The 20,579-nt window shown below is 43.4% G+C and overlaps 1 protein-coding gene across 4 annotated transcripts in view; it reads right to left on the bottom strand.

The window, feature by feature from the left end:
• The window catches only part of RNF34 (ring finger protein 34), a 49,456-nt gene that overhangs the window by 15,404 nt on the left and 13,473 nt on the right, over positions 1 to 20,579 (bottom strand). For all 4 annotated transcript variants that reach the window (XM_030219895.1, XM_030219897.1, XM_030219894.1 and 1 more), the window contains 3 exons: positions 18,881 to 19,099; positions 13,873 to 14,277; positions 11,984 to 12,043 (listed from right to left, as the gene is read on the bottom strand). In XM_030219895.1, coding sequence (XP_030075755.1) covers positions 11,984 to 12,043; positions 13,873 to 14,277; positions 18,881 to 19,099 — 684 coding nt within the window. The remainder of the gene's footprint in view (positions 1 to 11,983; positions 12,044 to 13,872; positions 14,278 to 18,880; positions 19,100 to 20,579) is intronic.

Here is a 20,579-nt window from a genome sequence, read left to right as displayed (position 1 = left end):
CACCTCTCTCACATACACAGTCAGTCACTCCCACAGAAACAATATCTCTCTCATACACTCTGTGACACACACTCTGACACAGTCACACGCTCTCTCTCTCACACACACGCATAATCTCTCTCACCACACATACCTGCAATAGGAAAAAAAAAATGCAAACACCTGCACCACCATAAACACTGACTCCCCTATAAAGAAACAAGCTTCAGATAAATTTAAGTACAACCCCCCCCCCCCCCCCCCCCACTCTCAATGCCTATATCACTGACACCCAGGACAATAAAAAAAAACATTCACTCTATTTGTCAGACACACATTCTAACACTCATTCACACTGTCTCTCTTCCTCTGACACACAGGGACACACAAGCCCAACACTACCCCCCTCCAACTTCTCCATCCGTGCCTCCCCCCCCCCCCAAAGGAGTTCCCCCCAAGGGAGTTCCTAAAAAACAACTCTTATCACTAACACACAAAGACACTCATTCAAACGCCCCTTCCAACCTTCACCCTCCCGCCACAAAACAAACACACACACATTCACTCACTCTCTCTCTCTCTCTCACACACACGGTCAATCTCACACATACTCTCCCAAACATACACACTCCAAGGAAAACCTTGCTAGCACCCGTTTCATTTGTGTCAGAAACGGGCCTTTTTTACTAGTATATATATATATGCACCGAAACACAGCCCGTGTCGGGTCATTTATACAAGACTGATGTTTGAGCTATACAATTAAAGGGATTGTGTCCCAATTTTGAAGGTTCTTGGTGCTTTTTTTTCTATTTGGACTCTAGTTTATACTTGCAATAAGATTTAAGAGAGTTTTAAGGATCCATCTGTTTTTCTGTATGAGACTGAATGAGAGTTTAGTTCTCTGCACAAACAGTTTGACATGCAGCAAGGATAGGGAAGAAAAAAAAAAAAAGGCAATTGACTACTCAACAGGTTCAACCACAACACATTTAAATCTATACAGCAAGGACGGTAGCTACAGCCATGATTCAGACACACAGCCGGGAGCCTGGCCCAAGACCCACTTCATATATGTTTCTTTGCCAAGCGATTTAGCTACTCTAGTAGCCTGAGTAAGCAACTGCAAGAATCGGTTATCAGAAGAGGACAGTAACCAGAGCTAACTTTCTTCTCTGCTGTACAGGCCCAAAACCACTGCATTACACTGCAAGTCCTGCTGTCTATATATACAGTGTATTGACATCTGGTCTCCAGAAATACGATTATGAAATTGAAAGCTAAGTAATCTAGTATACTATGTAATTATGAAATGATATGTGCAATAAGCTGAAGAAATTTAATGTTATCTATAACCATTTAAAGGAAATAAGAGATAAATAAGAAATAAGAAAAGAAAAAAAGAAAAAAAGTTGAAAATATATAATTAAGGATTGATGAGGATTGCGTTACACCCCTTTTGACATATGCTAGGCTCATTTAGCCTTATTAGGGGAAGGTGCGCTGGTCTGACTGATCCTTTTAAGAATGCTAGGTTTCCTGAATACAGCGGACTGTGTTTGAAAGAAATATTGATGGAATTATAGATTGAAGTAGAGCATATCTTGAATATATATACAGTGTGGCATATGTATGAAAACATAAGAACATAAGAATAGCCATACTGGGTCACACCAGTGGTTCATCTAGCCCAGTATCCTGCTCACAGCAGTGGCCCAATCCAGGTCACAAGTACCTGGCAGAAACCCAAATAGTACCAACATTCCATCTACCAATCCCAGGGCGAGCAGTGGTTTCCCCATGCCTATCTCAATAGCAGACTGTGGACTTTTCCTCCAAAAACTTGTCCAAACCTTTTTTAAACTCAGATACGCTAACTGCTGTTATCATATCCTCTGGCAACGAGCTCCAGAGCTTAACTATTCGTTGAGTGAAAAATATTTCCTCCTATTTGTTTTAAAAGTATTTCCATGTAATTTCATTGTGTCCCCTGGTCTTTGTACATTTTGAAAGCGTGAAAAATTGATTCATTTTTACCCATTCTACACCACTCAGGATTTTAAGACCTCAATCATATCCCTCCTCAGCCGTCTCTTTTCCACACTGAAGAGCCCTAACCTCTTTAGCTTTTCCTCATAAGAGAGGAGTTCCATCCCCTCTTTCATTTTAGTCGCTCTTTTTTCAGCCTTTTCTAATTCCACTATATCTTTTTTTGAGTTATGGTGACCAGAACTGAACACAATACTCAAGGTGAAGTTGCACCATGGGACGATACAGAGGTATTATAATATTCTTGGTCTTATTTTGCATCCCTTTCTTAATAATTCCTATTATTCTGTTTGCTTTTTTGGCCGCCACCACACACTGGGCAGAAGATTTCAGTGTACTGTCTATAATGACACTTAGATCTTTTCTTGGGTGCTGACTCCTAAGGTGGACCCTAGCATCAGGTAACTATGATTCGGATTATTCTTCCCAATGTGCCTCACTTTGCATTTGTCCACATTAAATTTCATCTGCCATTAGGATGCCTAGTCTTCCAATTTCCTAAGGTCTTCCTGCAATTTTTCCAGTCTGCGTGTGTTTTGACAACTTTCAATTTTGAAGATGAGACAAAACTAGTCAATCATCTTACTTGTTCCGATTTTCAAATCATTTATAAACATGTTAAATAGCACCAGTCCCAGTACAGATCCCTGTAGCACTCCACTATTCACCCTCCATTTAGAAAATGACCATTTAACCCTACCCTCTGTTTTGTGCCATCTGCAAATGTAATCACCTTACTTGTTCTGTTTTCCATATCACTTACAAATATGTAAAATAGCATCAGTTCCAGTACAGATCCCTGTGGCACTCCACTTTTCACCCTCCTCCATTGAGAAAAATGGCCATTTAACCCTACCATCTGTTTTCTGTCCAATAACCAATTCCTAATCCACAAAAGAACACTGCCTCCTATCCCATCACTTTAATTTTCTTAGGAGTCTCTCATGAGGAACTTTGTCAAAAGCTTTCTGAAAATCTAGATACACTACATCAACCAGCTCACCTTTATCCACGTGTTTATTCATACCTTCAAGAAATGAAGCAAATTGGTGAGGCAAGACTTCCTTTGACTGAATCCATGCCGACTTTGTCCCATTAAACCATGTTTGTCTGTGTGTTCCATAATTTTATTCTCTCTGAGTTTCCGTTATTTTCCCTGGCACTGAAGTTGGGCTTACCAGTCTAATTACCCAGATCACCCCTGGAACCCTTTTTAAAAACTGGTGTTACACTGGCCACCCTCCAATCTTCAGGTACTATGGCCAAGTATGCCAGTTTAGGGTACCCGGTCAAAATAGCCCTGACAAAAAAGCTCCAAACAAAAAAAAGTTCCCGACATAATAGCCCCTGACATAACAGCCACTGTCAAAACGGCCTACCCACAATATAGCCCTTGACAAATTAGCCCCCTGACAAAAGGGCCCAATCAGGCTGCCCAGAATACGGCACTGCATTTTTTCTAGGGGGCCATTTTGTGGGAGGGGCCATATTGTTACCAGGCTGTTTTGTCAGGGCTATTATGTCAGGGTGACGCCAGTTTACTCTCCCAAGCTGATGCAGAAGGGATATCAAGGATTGAAATAAAAATAATGCAGCCGGTTTTAGGAAGCAGATACTGCTCAACACAGAATGGCTCAATGCACATTCTGTCCAATGCCAAAGTGTATCTTTTACTAGACCAGACCTAACAAACTTAGGAACACTAATCCCTTTCAAAAAGAAGCCACTATCATAAAAAATGAAATCCAGCTATAATTTTCTCTTCTCAGCGACAATGCAGTAATCAAGGTTACGTAAGGTCCTAGAGCTACAAAGATATCAGCAATGTGATCGTAACATAGAATAGGAAAACGCAAGTCTCTGGTAGCACTCAGTCTGCAGCAGCTTACGTATGGGTTTAGGACAGCACAGGAAGAAGAGATATATGGTACAAATGGAGAAAAAGTTCATGGTGGGAGGGGGTGAATACTTTAAATATGGATAACAGACTTACATCTTCAGAGGATTAAGTTACTTAACTGCTTAAAAACAATAGTTAGCAGTAACTTGCGACTGCACAAAATTGTTTTCAAATTGTGACTAATTGAGGAAGGGGTTCCTCTCGTAGGACCACATGAAAGATCTAACATGCCACTAATTTCAGCGTAGCTTAGTTCTGACTAAAGCTGAGACCTCAAAAAGGACACAGTCACATTCCAGGTGTTAATTCAGGAAAAAAAAACCTCTACCTGATGCTGTATCCTCTGAACAAATACAATACACTGAAATCTGTAGCTCCAGTCACCATACAAGGATTCTGAGACACAAGAGTAAAATGCCCTATTACCCCCTAGAGAAGAAAGTGGAAATGAGCCTAACCACATTATTCCAAGCTGTCTCTACTGCCAGTATTGTTGTGAACCTTTCATTTTAATTTTCTTTTAATCCTTTGAAATTTTATCCCTTGAGCTTTTCCTTAAATGACTGCTGGCTGTCCTATGCAACATTGTCGTTCCTTTCTTCCCTTTTCTTATTTTGTTGATTATTTCAAAACGTTTTGGTCTGCGAGTCACTGAATGGTGGTATATCAAAAATAAAATGACTTAAGCTAGGTAAAACAGACATTCAACCTGATAGACATGTTTCACAAGGACAGCAAGATACTAATATACAATCAAACCAGAAACGTTCTGCATGTATATAGGCAACAGATCAGCACAAGCAGTTCATGGTACAAAGTCAGGCCAAGATGCACTAAAACATCGTTAAAGCCCTTCCCTTACCAATTCCCTTAGCGAATCGGTAAGGAACGGGCATGCATCAAGGAAAAGGAATGCAAATGAGCTGCTCGTTGTAGCTCACTTGCATTCTCTATTCCATCGGTAACCAGTCGGCCGGTCGAGCATGCATAGAGCAGCCAAGCATTATGCTGGCTGCTCTGCGCATGCCAAATACGTCCAAAAAGCGCCTAACACCCATGTAAAAAAAAAAAAAAAAAAAAAAAAAAAAAAAAAAAGAACAAGGCTCCGATGCGGCTCGATCAGCACGAGAGTGCAGTTGAGGACGACCATCCAAAAAGACGTCCTTTTTGGACATTCCCCCCCCCCCCCCCCCCATTATAAAAACAGCCTTTTTGGACTTCCTTCACTCAGCTGAGAGACCTGGAAGTCTCTGAGCCAATCACAACGCGTTTAGCTGAGCTAAACACGCTGTGATTGGCTCAGAGACTTCCAGGTCTCTCAGCTGAGTGAAGGACGTCCAAAAAAGGCTGTTTTTATTATTGCGGAGGTGGGGGGGGGGGGGAGAGGACATCCATCCAAAAAAGTCTTTTAACTTTGCTGCATAGGTTAAGAGTCTCTTTGCAGGTGACCTTCTCACTCCTTAACTTCATGATCTAATCTTCTGCCACACTCACTCGCACCTCCACTTCATCTGTGCAGTTAGCTAACTCCATGATTGTTTGTGTTACTGTTTCTAGGTGCTGCAATAGTTTCTCAAACTTGGAATTCAGTTTTTGCATCACTGCTTGTGTTATCGTGGAGACTATGGAATGTTCTACATGTAGCACTTTCATTTCTGGTGAAGGCATGCCGATCACTGTCAGCATCAGTTCAGATCTCTCAGCTGAGAGGACGACGTCCAAAAAGGCTGTTTTTATTATTGCTGGGGGGGGGGGGGGGGGGGGGGCATCCATCCAAAAAAGACATCCTCCCCCCCCCCCCCTAAATAAGAACAGCCTTTTTGGACGTCCTTCACTCAGCTGAGAGACCTCTAAGTCTCTGAGCCCATCACAGCGCATTTAGCTCAGCTAAACGCGCCGTGATTGGCTCAGACTTCCAGGTCTCAGCTGAGTGAAGGACGTCCAAAGGCTGTTTTTATTATTGGGGGGAGGGGGGGGAGGGAACGTCCAAAAAGGACGTCTTTTTGGATGGACGTCCTCAACTGCACTCTCCTGCTGATCGAGCCGCATCGGAGCCTTCCTGCAGCAGGCTGTGGAGGGGGTGAGTGGCGCGGCGTCTTTCTTTCGGGCGGCACAGGTTTTTATTAAGTGAAGGACGTCCAAAAAGAACGTCTTTGGAGTGGGGGGGGGGTTCAGGTGAAAGACGTCCAAAAAGGACGTCCCTGACGACATTTTTTTCCTTCCGATTTGCCCCAACGAGAGGTGTACACCTCCCATTAGGTTTTTCACGGTAAGGGGATCGGAAAACCGTAGTGCATCTCATTATAATAGCGTTGCAATAGCCTTTGAATCATCTGTGTTCCGTTTTCGTTAGCTGCTACCGTGATCGGAAAATGGCTCGGAGAAGCCTTTAGTGCATGCCACGGGTTTACTACTTGCTCATTAATGGCTTGTTAATGGTTCGTTAAGTTTAGTGCATCTGGCCCTCAGTGTCCTCAGCTCAGCTGATGCACATTATACAGTCAGTCAAAATTCCTCTTGGCATGAACAAACTTGTGACTGGATTTCTGCATCCAGTTTAGGATCCACAAGTGATGATCCTTGTTACCCTTTTATTTTGTACTTTTAATCCACCTCCCCCCCCCAACCAAAATGGAGCCTAAAGAAATGTACAGAATCAAACAGAATACAAAACCCCTAGTTCAAACTGACTCTTCTACTCTTTACTAGGGAGTAGGACAGAGTGCATCACAACCTACAAACATTCAGGTCAATAAAAGTACTCTTTCTCCGGTCTAAGACAAACTATGCACAACTCCCAAAATCTCTCCAGGCTTTACCACATTAGCTACAAATGACCAGAAATACATCCGAGAATTAGCTCGTTGTACACCGTTTCTCAAACGCACAATGCTATGATGCACCACATCCCTATTATGTATTCTCTCCAGACTCCTGATAGTACATCGAAACAACTGTCACCACTAGCATCTCTGCAATAAACTATGCAGAACTGATGAACTTTCTCAAGCATGTGCATTTAGCAAGAGGAATATGCTGAGACAAAGACAGATCTGGGACAGCTTTTTTTTGGGGGGGGGGGGGGGGAGGGGAGGGGGAACGAAACTTCACTGACCAGGATGAGGATCAGCTAATCAACATCACACAAGACAAAGGACACTGAAAACTTAGTTATATACATCGAGACAGTTCTCATGTTTCAGTAAAAAGCGTGGACAATATAGACTCAACGTACACTGCCGTTATGTTGTTTGGGGTTTGCTACACAGTTAAATAAGTAGTATCTACCAATACCAGGTAGGGAGTGTTCTGTATTCACAGCTCTTATGAATATGTGTTATGTTGTTACCTAGTGTTTATACTAAACTAGTAAAAAAGGCCCGTTTCTGACACAAATGAAACGGGCGCTAGCAAGGTTTTCCTTGGAGTGTGTATGTTTGGGAGAGTGTATGTGAGAGTGAGTGTTTGAGAGTCAGAGTGAAAGTGTGAGTCCAATCCATGCTCCTCTGTCACCTGGCCCCTCCATTCATCCCTATCCAGCAATTCCGCTGTCTCCCTGAGGCCTGCCCTGCAATCCATATGCATCCATGGCCATCTGTCCCCTCCATTCATCCCTATCCAGCAATTCCCCTCTCCCAGAGTCCTGCCCTTCCAATCCATGCCCATCCATGCTCCTTTGTCACCTGGCCCCTCCATTTTTCCCTATCCAGCATTTCCCCTCTCTGCCTGAGGCCTGCCCTGCAATCCATATCCATCCATGGCCATCTGTCCCCTCCATTCATCCCTATCCAGCAATTCCCCTCTCCCTGAGTCCTGCCCTTCCAATCCATGCTCCTCTGTCACCTGGCCCCTCCATTCATCCCTATCCAGCAATTCCCCTCTCTGCCTGAGGCCTGCCCTGCAATCCATATGCATCCATGCCCATCTGTGCCCTCCATTCATCCCTATCCAGCAATTCCCCTCTCCCTGAGTCCTGCCCTTCCAATCCATGACCATCCATGCTCATCTGTCACCTGGCCCCTCCATTTTTCCCTATCCAGCATTTCCCTTGTCTGCCTGCGGCCTGCCCTGCAATCCATATCCATCCATGCCCATCTGTCCCCTCCATTCATCCCTATCCAGCAATTCCCCTCTCCCTGAGTCCTGCCCTTCCAATCCATGCCCATCCATGCTCATCTGTCACCTGGCCCCTCCATTTTTCCCTATCCAGCAATTGCCCTCTCTCCCTGAGGCCTGCCCTGCAATCCATATCCATCCATGCCCATCTGTCCCCTCTATTCATCCCTATCCAGCAATTTCCCTCTCTCCCTGAGTCCTGCCCTCCCAATCCATGCTCCTCTGTCCCCTGCCCCCTCCATTCATCCCTTTCCAGCAATTGCCCTCTCTCCCTGAGCCCTGCCCTCCCAATCCATGCCCATCCATGCTCCTCTGTCCCCTGCCGCCTCCATTCATCCTTTTCCAGCAAGTCCCCTGTCTCCATTCCATGACCCCCCCTCGCATCCATGCTCCTCTCTCTCCCATGTCCCAGCCTGGGCCGCCCTCTTCTCCCCCCCCCCCCTTCGCATCCATGCTGTCGTTTCTCCCCTGCCCTCCCGCTTCCATTGTTGTACTTTAGTGGCCACCCTCTTCTGTCCCCCCAACATGGTTTTTTTTTTTTGTTTTTCTTGTTTTTAAATTTACCTCCGTGGCGGTTCCGGCAGCGAAGCGTCAGGGAAGGAGGCGGTGCTCCCGACGTCTAGGTTTCCCTTCGCTGTGTTCCGCCTTTTGACGTCATCCTTGACGTCAGAAGAAGGCGGAACACAGCGAAGGGAAGGCTAGACGTCGAGAGCGCCGCCTCCTTCCCTGACGCTTCGCTGCCGAGCGTTGCGATTGGTTGAGTGTCATTGCTCCGCCCTCGACGTCATCACGTTTGACGCGTGGGCGGGGCAGACACAATGCGATCTCACCCCCTTCACTTAGAATGTTGTTGCTAACAGAGGCTTCATTAGAACGTTGGAGGTGCGTTTTATATAGAGAGATATTGCAACTGCAACTTTTATCTATTAAAACCTGGAATGCTTCATTGAAAGAGAACCCCTCATTTTACACAACAGCTCTTGGTTAAACATGCAGTTCATTGCTACCTCTCTAAGGCTCCAATAGAAAGCAATGCCTTTTCACCTGGTTCAGCCAAATATTCAAAGGCTCCCTCAACCCATCTCTAAGGCTGTTTATGGACTTTGTCGGAGCGATGGAGTGGCCTAGTAGTTAGGGTGGTGGACTTTGGTCCTGGGGAACTGAGGAACTGAGTTTGATTCCCAGCACAGGCAGTTCCTTGTGACTCTGGGCAAGTCACTTAACCCTCCATTGCCTGCCGCATTCAGCCTGCCACGAGTGGGGAAAGCGCGGGGTACAAATGTAACAAAAAAAAAAATAAAAAAATATCTGTCTCTCCGTTTCAACCCTCCAGTAACATTTATGTTTTCTAGTTTGTATTTTCAACAAAATGTTTTATGGAATTTAACAATCACCTTGTCTTTATGCCTGATGTTGAAAGAGTTTATCTGAATAATCGTAGCAAGGCCAGAATTACTTCCCTGTATTACTTATAATGAACAGCTATTTATTTTTTAAAAACTGCCTGAAGTCATGTCAAATTATGACATCAGTGATTACTAACACATTCAAATTTATGTAATCTGGTAACTCAAGAGCTAGTGTGACTAACATCAGAAACCTCGGTCACAAACAGATCCGAAGTATTTGCATTAAAATTCAGAAGTTACAATCATGTTGGACTTTAAAATAATTTGTTTCCCTGTAAGCTACAAGTACTATCAGTAAAACAGCAACAGAAGTATAAGATAGCCAAATGGTGTTGCTCAGGTTCAATTCCCAGGCTTAAATTTTGGCTCTGCAGCACACTAGGGCTGGGAATGCTGCAATCACAACCTCTGTTCAAGAGTGGCACCTACTGACTGGTTAAAGCAAGGTTTCAAAAGCAAAAGGTGATGCACCTGCTAAACAGAGGACTATCACTGCAATGGCTGAGTTTCACAAAGAGTATAAAAGGTGAGAAAGGTTTAACCCAATACCCCCCCCCCTCAAGCATAGGCATCCTATATAAGAGGATATGGAAGGCTGAGTGTCCCCAGCCCCAACTGCTAACTTCCCCTGCTTGCACAATTTACTTGCTTGCCTGAGTCTGCAGCAAACAACAGGAATCACTAGCTTATCTTTCCTTCCATGCCACTGTCTCCCTGACTAGGTAAGCCATGCATGGGCCAGAATCCTGTACACGCTGCCACAGCTGGCTCTGCCAGTCTCCCTCCTCCTCCTTCACCCTCCCCTGTGATGTAACATCTTGCTTCGGGGACTCAGGCAGGCAGCAGACCAGCAGAGGTGTCAGCAAATGGAACAAGTGAGGTGAGATTGTGGGGTGAGGGTATGGGAGGAAAGAGACAGGCAGGAGCGGGAGGGCTGGAAGGTATGGATGTTACTAACACACACTGGTCAGAAGTGTTGAAACCCACAAGGGATCTGCTGGCTCTCCTTCAGCTCGTCTGGATCCATAGTGGCCCCAATTAAAAAAATTAATGAAGACTACTGCACTAAACTCTAGTTAGAACAAGTTTTTAACAGAACACCCAAAGTCCATAAGACATATTCCACCACTGCTTTAAACTTGAACCAGTTTGGAGATGCTGGAGGTTATCCTAAACAGAAAAAAACTGTTCTTATTGGTGTGGGACCTGTCCAAGAGGACATCTGTGAACAAGAATGTGAGATACTGTAAGCAGTTTTTGAACATCCCAGAAAACAACTTTTCGACCAGAAGATTAGAATGGGGGGGGGGGGGGGGGGGGGAGGTAACAAAAATAAGAGTTATTTTTTTGGTATTAAAAAACTGAGGTCATAAGAAACCAGGTCTTCTGTTGCCTGTTTTTGTTATACTGTATTGGTAGTAAAAGGGTGGGTGGGGGGGGGGGGATGTTTATTCTGTATTTAACTAATGTTTACTGATTCATGTATTTGATAACAATTCCGATAGATAAATAACTGTGGAGGGCAGTAGGTTGGTATTGTATAGGGGGAAAGTTGTTTAATGGAGGTGTTGTTAATTTTATAACAAGAAAAATTCAGCTGCTTTGGTTGTTTAACCATGTTTTATTCTCAATAAAAATTGTTTGAACTAAACTAGCACCAGTTAAAGTGAAGAGTCTTACAATATTTATAACTGTGTAATTGAAATAATTTGAATATGCTCCGAATATCATGGAATCGGTCCATTTTTTTTAGGAAAGGGAAGAGGGATGGGATCTGATATATCGCCTGTCTGTGGTTACAATCAAAGCAGTTTACATATTATATACAAGTATTTATTTTGTACCTGGGTCAATGGGGGGGGGGGGGATAAGTGACATGCCCAGAGTCACAAGGAGCTGCAGTGGGAAATAAATACATAAGTAAATACAATTCCTTTAAATTGTGCGATTAAAATTTTGAAATCAACCCGCAGCCCTATAATACTTTCCATACCTCTATTTCTCCCCCTCTACAGGCAATGTCAGACCCGGCCTGCAGCTGCACTTAAGAAGAATATATTTATTGAAACCATGTTTCTTCTTGGAGAGATCTTCAACTGCAAAATGATTTTTTTTTACTATCCTACAATTCAGGAGGGTGGTAAAGCCACCGGGACATACCCGTACCTTTTCAGCCCCAAGCCATGCAAGCATTTTTTTTAAAACTTTATATTTATTGAAACCATTTTTTAAAAAAAATGCTTGCATGGCTTGGGGCTGAAAAGGTACGGGTATGTCCCGGTGGCTTTACCACCCTCCTGAATTGTAGGATAGTAAAAAAAAATCATTTTGCAGTTGAAGATCTCTCCAAGAAGAAACACCTATACATTAAAAGTTAAAGGCTCTCTCCTTTCCCTCTCCCTCCTCCCCCAGTGATGGTATGGTCTATAGTATAACTGGCACATATTCAGAGCGAGCTGAATGGTCAAGCAGGGTATTAGAAAGCTAATATATCATGAATCTCAAGAGGGATGGACCCTTTGATTCTCACCTGTCCTTCATTGTTTTCTTCTTCCACTTCATAAGTTATGGAGGTGGTTTCACTTCTTTCCTGCACACAAAATGAATTTATTTTACGACTTCCCCGAGCAGGAAATTGTCACATGGCTTTCCCTACAATTATTTCAAACTTAACTGGCAAAATAACCATGATGGAAAAAGTTATGGACTCAAAATACGCTGGAGTGAGCTCTTTAGAAGACAGGAGTCAACAGTACAAATTCATAAAGAAACCAGATAGCAACTCGCATGCCAGTTTACTAACCAGAAGAAAGCTGGATCAAAATCACACCTGCTTAGACAAACTTATAGCATCTCAACTGAGGACCATGTTTGCTATAAACCTTAAAATTAGTCAACTATCAGATCTAGGAAGATGCATATGCATAATTAAAAGACACTGCAATAAAATGTACTGGAACTTGTCTTACAGCTAGGAAACAGCTACAAGAACAATTAAAAGGGAAAAGGAAGAGACAGCCCTCCTCTACTGGTGACTTACTGGTCAGCTGATAATAGCAGCCCCAGTCCTCCTGCCAGTACACCAACCAACCGGCTGGGAGACTAGAGGCCACCTAGTTCTCCTGCTGGTCGTGACTGGGGAACCCATAAGGCCTCTGTTTCTCCATATAAGGAGGAAACAGACCCTATTAATTCTCTCTTCCATCCCCCACCTTCTTGCCACTTATTAATTAGGCTGTAAAAGATATAAAAATCATTTCTGTAAGTACAGAATAGTATAGTCTTAAGATATGAGCATGCTACCCCTCTTGGTCAAACCATTCCCTATGATAACAAGTAGGGAGGGGGGTGGGGAAATTCATCATAGTGAATAATGATTCCCTGCAGGATTCAGCAGCCTGCGAGATCCCGGTATGATAGGTTGCTGAATCCTATGATAAAAGAATAACACTGCTTGCAAGTCATCTTGCAAGCAGCACTATATCATGTGCCTGGGAGCATCGGGCCACAAAGCTGCATCCCTATGCTCTCAGGATGCCAGAGCAGGACCCCCACCCCCCACCCCACTCGTACAAGCCCCCCCCCCCCACTTTTATGGGGTCCATGCCCCTTCAAAGGGCTACCTGACCACCATTAGTAGTCAAGGGGGGGGGGGGGGGGAGGGTCCTCTGGGTGTCTCCTGGCAGAAGCAATTTCCAGTCGCTCCTGCTCAATCCAATGCCTCATCCAAAACGGTGATTACTGCTAGGGGTCATGACCTCTCACAGTAGTTGCTGTTTTGGATGCAGTACTGGACTAGGCAGAAGCAACTGGGCATTACTCCTGCCTAAAGACCCCTGAAGACACCCCACTCCCCTTTGAGGGGGCAAGGGGGGGCATAAATCCTGCTCTGGTGTCCTGAGAGAAAAATCGAGACATGGCTTTGCTGCCTGATGCTCCTGGGCCATGAAATAATCCCCGCTTTCACTGTGATTTTTGGGCCCCTAACATTAGGTTATTTGCATAGTAATGAGATGCAAAACATACATTTGCATGTTTTGCATCTCATTACTGCCTAACCCATGGCAACTTAAATATCACCGTGGTATTAGGGCCATTTAAGCCACGTTAAGGGCTAAATAACACGTCTTAAGGCCCCAATGCTGCTTGATGATTTCCCCACTAAATATTTAAAAAGCAAAACAAGTAGAGCCGATTAAAAACCACGAGCTCAAAAACAGTAGTATGGTCTCTCTTTTCACTGTAAGTAATACATTTTCCCTCATGTCCCTCCTAAAAGATACATTTACTATTAAGACTACTGTGTTTCCCAACAAGCTCCTCTCTCACAAGTTTAAGCATCTGGGGTTATTTTAAAACATGTCCTGGTAAAGAAAGGAGTATGATCAGCAGCAAGTCTAGACACAGATGATATTGTACCTGGGGAACTGCTTCATTCCCTGTGTCCTCCCTTTCAGCGTGTTCTCCCTGAGATGATGCCATCGATGGAGAGCTGGCCGAATATGTTGAGAAAAATGGATGTGTAAAAATACTAGAAGTCTGTGACCTGGATGAGTGCACACTACTTGTGTCCATATCATCATCGGCAACCGATCCACAGTGGCACAAAACAAGATCCACCAGATCTTCTTTCTCACGACAGCTTTCTGTTGGGATGTTTCTAAGCATCAAGTACTGGCGTAGATCTTTGATTTTCAGCTGCATTAACTGGGGGCGCTGAAATGCTGTTTCTTGTAATAAGTGACATGTACAGCATCGTCGCAGATTTTCTTGCAAAACTGAGCACAGCGAGCAAAAATCCTGCTTGCATTCACGACATACATGCTGAGGAAATAAATATCAAGAAAGACGTGACATATCATGTATCTCTCCCGAATATGCTAAACCGTCAGGCTAGTTTTTGCTCAATGACTTTTTATGGCTTGCGCCTAAATATATAACACACAACAGAAAAGATACACACAAACCAGCAGCACCAGTCAAAATTACTGTTGCTATTTTTCAAATTCTTTCAGCAGTTCCATTGTGACTCAACCCCCAATCTCTGGGAGCAGCAATTCACAAACTCCCACACACTTACTGCATACGATTTGTCCATATTTGCTATGATGTTACAATTTTTGCATGCCCCGAGTACGTTGTGGGCAATTTGCCTTCAGCCTTTGAGAAGTGCATCGAATTTTTTTTCATCCACACCCTGAAATGGGCTCCTGTGCTCATTAAAAAAATACTAACTCCAAGAAATCTACATAATTAGCTTTTAAATAAAATTAAAAAAAAAGCTAACTTTTACTTTTAATCCTTTGTACTGTCTGCTCAACCAACTCAGATGAAACTTGAGTAAACCTGGAGCACATTGTGATGTCACCAACAATTGTTAAAGGTGTCTTGTAATTGGTTAAAAGTCCCTACAGTGAAGGAGTTCAGTGCAGAGTCATAGGTCAGACACATCGTGTGCTGCTAATCCATTACAGATAGTGCTATGGTTATATTAATGGAACTTTATAAGTACAGAGTACGTAAAAAGAAGGAAGACAATTCAACGACATTTACAACAGTGAGTAAAGGGAAAACAGAAGGTGCCTGTGGACACTGGCTAACATGCTGTAACTTAAGACTTGTTTGGGAGGTCATATATAGCTCTAATGTTCAGTATAAACACTTGTGCAGTATAGCAAAAGTTTATGCTTTAAAAAAAATAAAGCCTGAATAAAACATCCCTGCAGTTTTGCCCCTTGTCTTCTGCCAGTAGTCACAACTCTGGTTTATGCTTAGTAAGAGTCCAAGTAACTGGATGAGGATAAAGCACCAAGTCTTAAGAAACCACTCATTGGACAAACACTGCCATGTGAAAATACACAGCAAAGCAACCCACTCTGCTACCCAACACAGAAAAATAACTGAAGAGCAAATAATTGTTTTGAAATTATACCATGTACAGCTTCTAACAGCAGTAATCCTCTGTGGATAGAGCATTTGCTAGTGTTCCTGTGGGAGCTGTGTGGAACGGGTATAGGCTATAAAAAGGATTGGTTAACAGCTCGTTAGGGAGCTGTTCCTTTAAAAAAAAAAAAAAAACCCCCACACACACACACAACAGCCTTTATGGACCTATTTTGCCAGGAGAATTAAAGATATTGTGTGTAAATTCTATGCAAACCTGTTCATCTTTAAAGTTTTGAAGAAACTATGATTTTAATAAAAGGAGAGAAAAAGTGGTATGTCATTGCAATTTGCACTGCTCTTTAAAGGGAACAGAATACACTAAGGAGAAAAAAAATGTTTATCCTAGTCCAATATCAAAAACAGTTCATTAAACCTCAGGTATGTGCTCCTCTTAAAATCAGCCTGATGCATCAGCTCAATCCACAGCATTACTGCATTGTGCTGTATGCCAATTCATAATGGGCACATCTCATCCCAAGAACAGTATAGAGCTGGCATGACGACAGAGGCCAGAAAGGTGATTAAAAAAACATATCAAAAAGAGCCACAACTCAAAGGATTAAAACACAGCTGCACCAGGTGACACTAAGGCAGTGATTCCCCAACTCTGGGTCAGATCTTGGGAGGGGGGGGAGTCGTAGTCACTGTGGGGATATGTTTACAGGCCTTGCCCCCTCCTCCTCTGTGAGCTTCCTAGATTGCAAACCCAGATAGTGCACTGAAATCTGAGTACACAGGGGCTTGTGCGGACCAACGGCAGAAACTACTGCCACTGCTGTTGCTCATGTCTTCATACTTGGGATAAGTAGGGAGGAGAGAGGAAATGTCTGCTATTTTGTTTACACCATTCTCTTGGCTCCAACTGGATAAAAGCAGTGCTCTTTTACTAAAGTGCATTAAGCAACTAATGCAAATGCAAGGAATTAGGGAGTGCTGTTAGCACATGCTCACAAAAGCAGCTAACATAGGAGCTTGACATTTAATGCACACTTGTTCCTGAATTAAACTGACAAACATGGAATGCCACAGGAACAGTCTTACACTTAGCCTTTGGTGCAGTACCATACATTAACAGCAGATAACACAGATGTGCTTAATGCATGGCCAGTGTAGTGTCTATATTAACTATATAGTAAGATAGTGGGCATTACCCCCCCCCCCCCCCCCCCCAACAGTTACCACACATTCATTTTGGCCATTAACATGTAATAATTGCAAGTTTAAACAAACTTAGGGACTCTTCTACAAAAAAGCAGTACGTTTTGGGCTTAACACGATTTAACCTGTGGCAAGCCCCAAACTAACCCTACATCAAGAAAGGGAAAGGGAATGGGACTTAATATACTGCCTTCCTGTGGTTTTTCCAACTACATTCAAATCGGTTTACATTATATACAGGTACTTATTTGTACCTGGGACAATGGAGGGTTAAATGACTTGCCCAGAGTCACAAGGAGCTGCAGTGGGAATTGAACCCAGTTCCCCAGGATCAAAGAATGCTGCACTAACCACTAGGCTACTCCTCCACTCATTACCACTTTTTTAATTGCAAGTCATGCGTTATCATATACAGATTAACACGTGGTACTCTGCATTAACATGTGGTAACTACAATGCAGTAGCTGGATAACGCTTACATGCCCACACCATGCCCTGAAAGAAATACTCAGTAACATGCAGAAACAGGCAAATTACAAAACCCCTTAATGCGATTACGCAGTAACCATTTCTGCGAATTTACTGTGTGTTAAATGCTTATTGTCATTTAGTAGAAGGGCCCCTTAGTAAAAGGGGGCCGAGTACGGGTCAAATTTAGCACTTGTCTAATAACACCAAATATCTGAACATTTACATATATACATGGGTCAGCATACACAGATACAAGCCAAAATTCTGTTGCTACCTAGAGCTACCGAAATACCAACTTTAATTGAGCACTCCCATCAAGTCCATTCTCTGGCTATTACCAGGAAGAGGAGGCAAGGGCATCAGCAGGGCTTATGGATTCTGATTACAGGGAAAGCCAACAGAGATTTCAAAAGGTATCACAAAAAATGAATACATTTGTTAGCTGGAAGCCAAAACTAGCAAAGGCAACAAGAAACGTTTCACAATTATTCTGTACACAGGTGGCAAGTCCATGCAGAATTATCTAGATATTCTACAGTAGAAATATTTCAACTAAAATCTATAAATAAGCAATTTGACTTTGTACATGCAACCTCGTCACTACATAGTTCTAGAGTAGACTTTTAGTATGTAAACCGCTTAGATGATTTATGAAAAGCAGCATAACAAATGTTTTAACAATGTAAAAGTCATCTGAAGATGGATGCATCTGAATTTTCAAGACATCAATGTTACTACAGGCAGCAAAGAACCCTGTTTCACTATAACTACTTATATTCTGCTATGACTTGGTAAAATGCTTAAAAAAATATGGGCGATTTACCATTGCATTTTGCTGACATTTCTCTGGAACTTACTTTCAAGAATAGGTTACAAAATGGTTTCAAGCAAGAAACTGAGCTCAAAAGAAAAGGGTTGCACAAGGAAAAATATAAATGTATAATATTTCAAGAAACTCATGCTGCAGCTGTAACAAGAGAGGATGACTGTGTCTTCACTGCTACTAAAAGAATTACTTTGCCACCCTGCAAGTCTCCAGTTGTTCTACTGGCTGCTGAGGACAAGTTTGTCCTCACTGTTTCATAGCCTTCCCTGATTGTTAAATAACAGCAGTCTGAATTTTAGCACATTTACACTCACTTTACACTAGGGTTACCATTCGTCCGGATTTCCCCGGACATGTCCTCTTTTTGAGGGCATGTCCGGGGCGTCCGGCGGATTTTGCCTGCACCCACCTTTGTCCGGATTTCTGGACAAACGTGGGCGCGGGTGCGTGTGGGCGCGCGATCGGCGCCATGGGTCTGGTCTCCCGTCCCCTCCCGGTCTAGTGACGTCTTCGGGGCAGGAAAGAGCCCCCTCTTTCCTGCCCGGAGCGCTGCCTCCCCTGTCTATCATCCTCCTCGGTCTGGCTGGGAATTCAAAATGGCCACCGAGAGTTGAACTCTCGCGAGGCCGCTTCAACTCTCGGTGGCCATTTTGAATCCCCAGCCAGACCGAGGAGGATGCAGCAGGCAAGAGCAGGCAGCGCTCCGGGCAGGAAAGAGGGGGCTCTTTCCTGCCCGAAGAGAAGACGCTACTAGACCACCAGGGCTAGATAGTGAGGGGGGGGGAAGGGACTATGTGACGGGGGGGCGGGGAATAGGGGCGGTACGAGGACCCGAATGGGGCGGGGCGGGGCATGAGGCATGGCGGGGGTGGGGTAGGGGGCGTGACATGTGTCTTCTTTTTCAGAGGACACAAAATGGTAACCATACTTTACACCCCCCCCTCCCGCCACCATTAAGAGGTATTTTTACAGGATCTTTGTATTTCTTTTCTTTTTGTTCTTGCTGTTGACCCTCTGCATACTCACCTTCTTCCTAAAGATGGAAAATGCCAGACCACATGCTTTGCACACGATATTTGCCCCTCCTGATGCTGTGGGAGGATAAGCTGGAAAATCCGTATTTGGTGCAAACCTGAAGGGGCCAGTGCCTCCCCCAAACCCAGACTGCTGGCCACGGACAGCACCGGTCCCCATGACTTCATTCAACAGACCACAACATGAAGCCCACATGGAGGAGGCCCCCGCCTGGAAACACACAAGGGAGAGGATTGAGTAACAAAACATATATGGCTGAAAAACTGCTATCCACTATCCAACTCCAAAGATTTGATAAGCAAAAGAAGGGCTTGTTGAAAATATTACAACCAAGCAATACATTTTTAAAAAGTGAATTTTGATATTTAAAAATTTGATCTTACAGTGACATGTAGACCTCATATAACGAAAATACTGGCATCTAAGATATAACAGTGTTATAAGTGAATCCAGGTCATATGGAGTCTATAATGTATGTGTTTCTTGCTTATAGCCTTCTAAAACAAACATTCAATAAAAATCACGTTGAATCCATAAATCTCTATCAAAGACCGAGAAACTTTCATACAAAGATTTTACAATACTAGGTGTGAGGAGTGGCTTATTTTTTTTTTTAACTGGCTTAAGTTTATGCAGAAATCAATTTGACTGTTTCAGTTGAACAAAGATTTTTTGAAATTAATTTCTGTTGTCATAGAATGGACATTTGTAGCAAAGTATCTCCTGGTAAGCTGGAAACTAACACCTATGGAGAATACCCAGAGTTCTTGCAGAAAATCTGCAGCTCTCTCTCTGGTAATTTTCTGGATATAGTATTGAGACTCACCTTGAAAGCTGAAATGCATCTTAAGCAGAAATTAGGTCTTAACAGATAATTTTCTCTAGTCAATGACACCATTCTACACAAATGGGTGTTATGCCTTCCTACCAGCAGGTGGAGGTAGAGAAAACTGAATTCTGCCGGTGACATCAGCATAAGCAGAAGTGCTCCCTGGAACAATCCAGTATGTATCTGCCAAGTAGCAGAAGGTCCCTTTATAATGCACCCATGCCCCATCATCCACTGCAGCTGCAATGATAAAGTGAGCAAAACTCCACCGAAGTGGCACTTGCTACCCTGCTTATAACAGGATATAGCAGCCGTATTACGGGAAACCTGTATGGCTGGAAATCACAAAATGTTTTTAATTTATTTATTTAGATGTAAATGAAGGCCTTTAGTCTGTAAAAGACCCGACATGGTACCATATTTCAGCTATAATGTCTGCCTCAGGAGTCTAAAATAAATGATAAAACATACATGAAAAAAAAAAAACGATAAAATAAAGAAACACATAACACATCAAATATACATTAAAAAATACTTGAGATAAAACCACTTAAGTAATTAAGAGAATGACCAGGACAATATTCTAAGGAAACAAACTGTAAGGCAGAAGGGATCCAGATGGTCTATGTCTACTGGTTCTTGACGGAGCACACTAAGGCCCCTGGGCAGTGGAAGAGGATCCTCCACCAGGAGGCACTGGAGAACCGCATACCATGGCCTGCAAGGCCAGTCTGCCGCCACCAGAAGGATCAGATGAGGACGATGCACAATCCTGCACAAGAGAAGGCCTACCAAATGCCAAGGAAGGAAGATATAGAGGGTCTCCTCCCACGGCCGTCGTTGAACAGTCTGTTCCCTAGG

This window comes from Microcaecilia unicolor, chromosome 11 (genome assembly GCF_901765095.1).
Source record: "Microcaecilia unicolor chromosome 11, aMicUni1.1, whole genome shotgun sequence".
NCBI lineage: Eukaryota > Metazoa > Chordata > Amphibia > Gymnophiona > Siphonopidae > Microcaecilia > Microcaecilia unicolor.
This window is presented reverse-complemented; position numbering and strand designations above follow the sequence as displayed.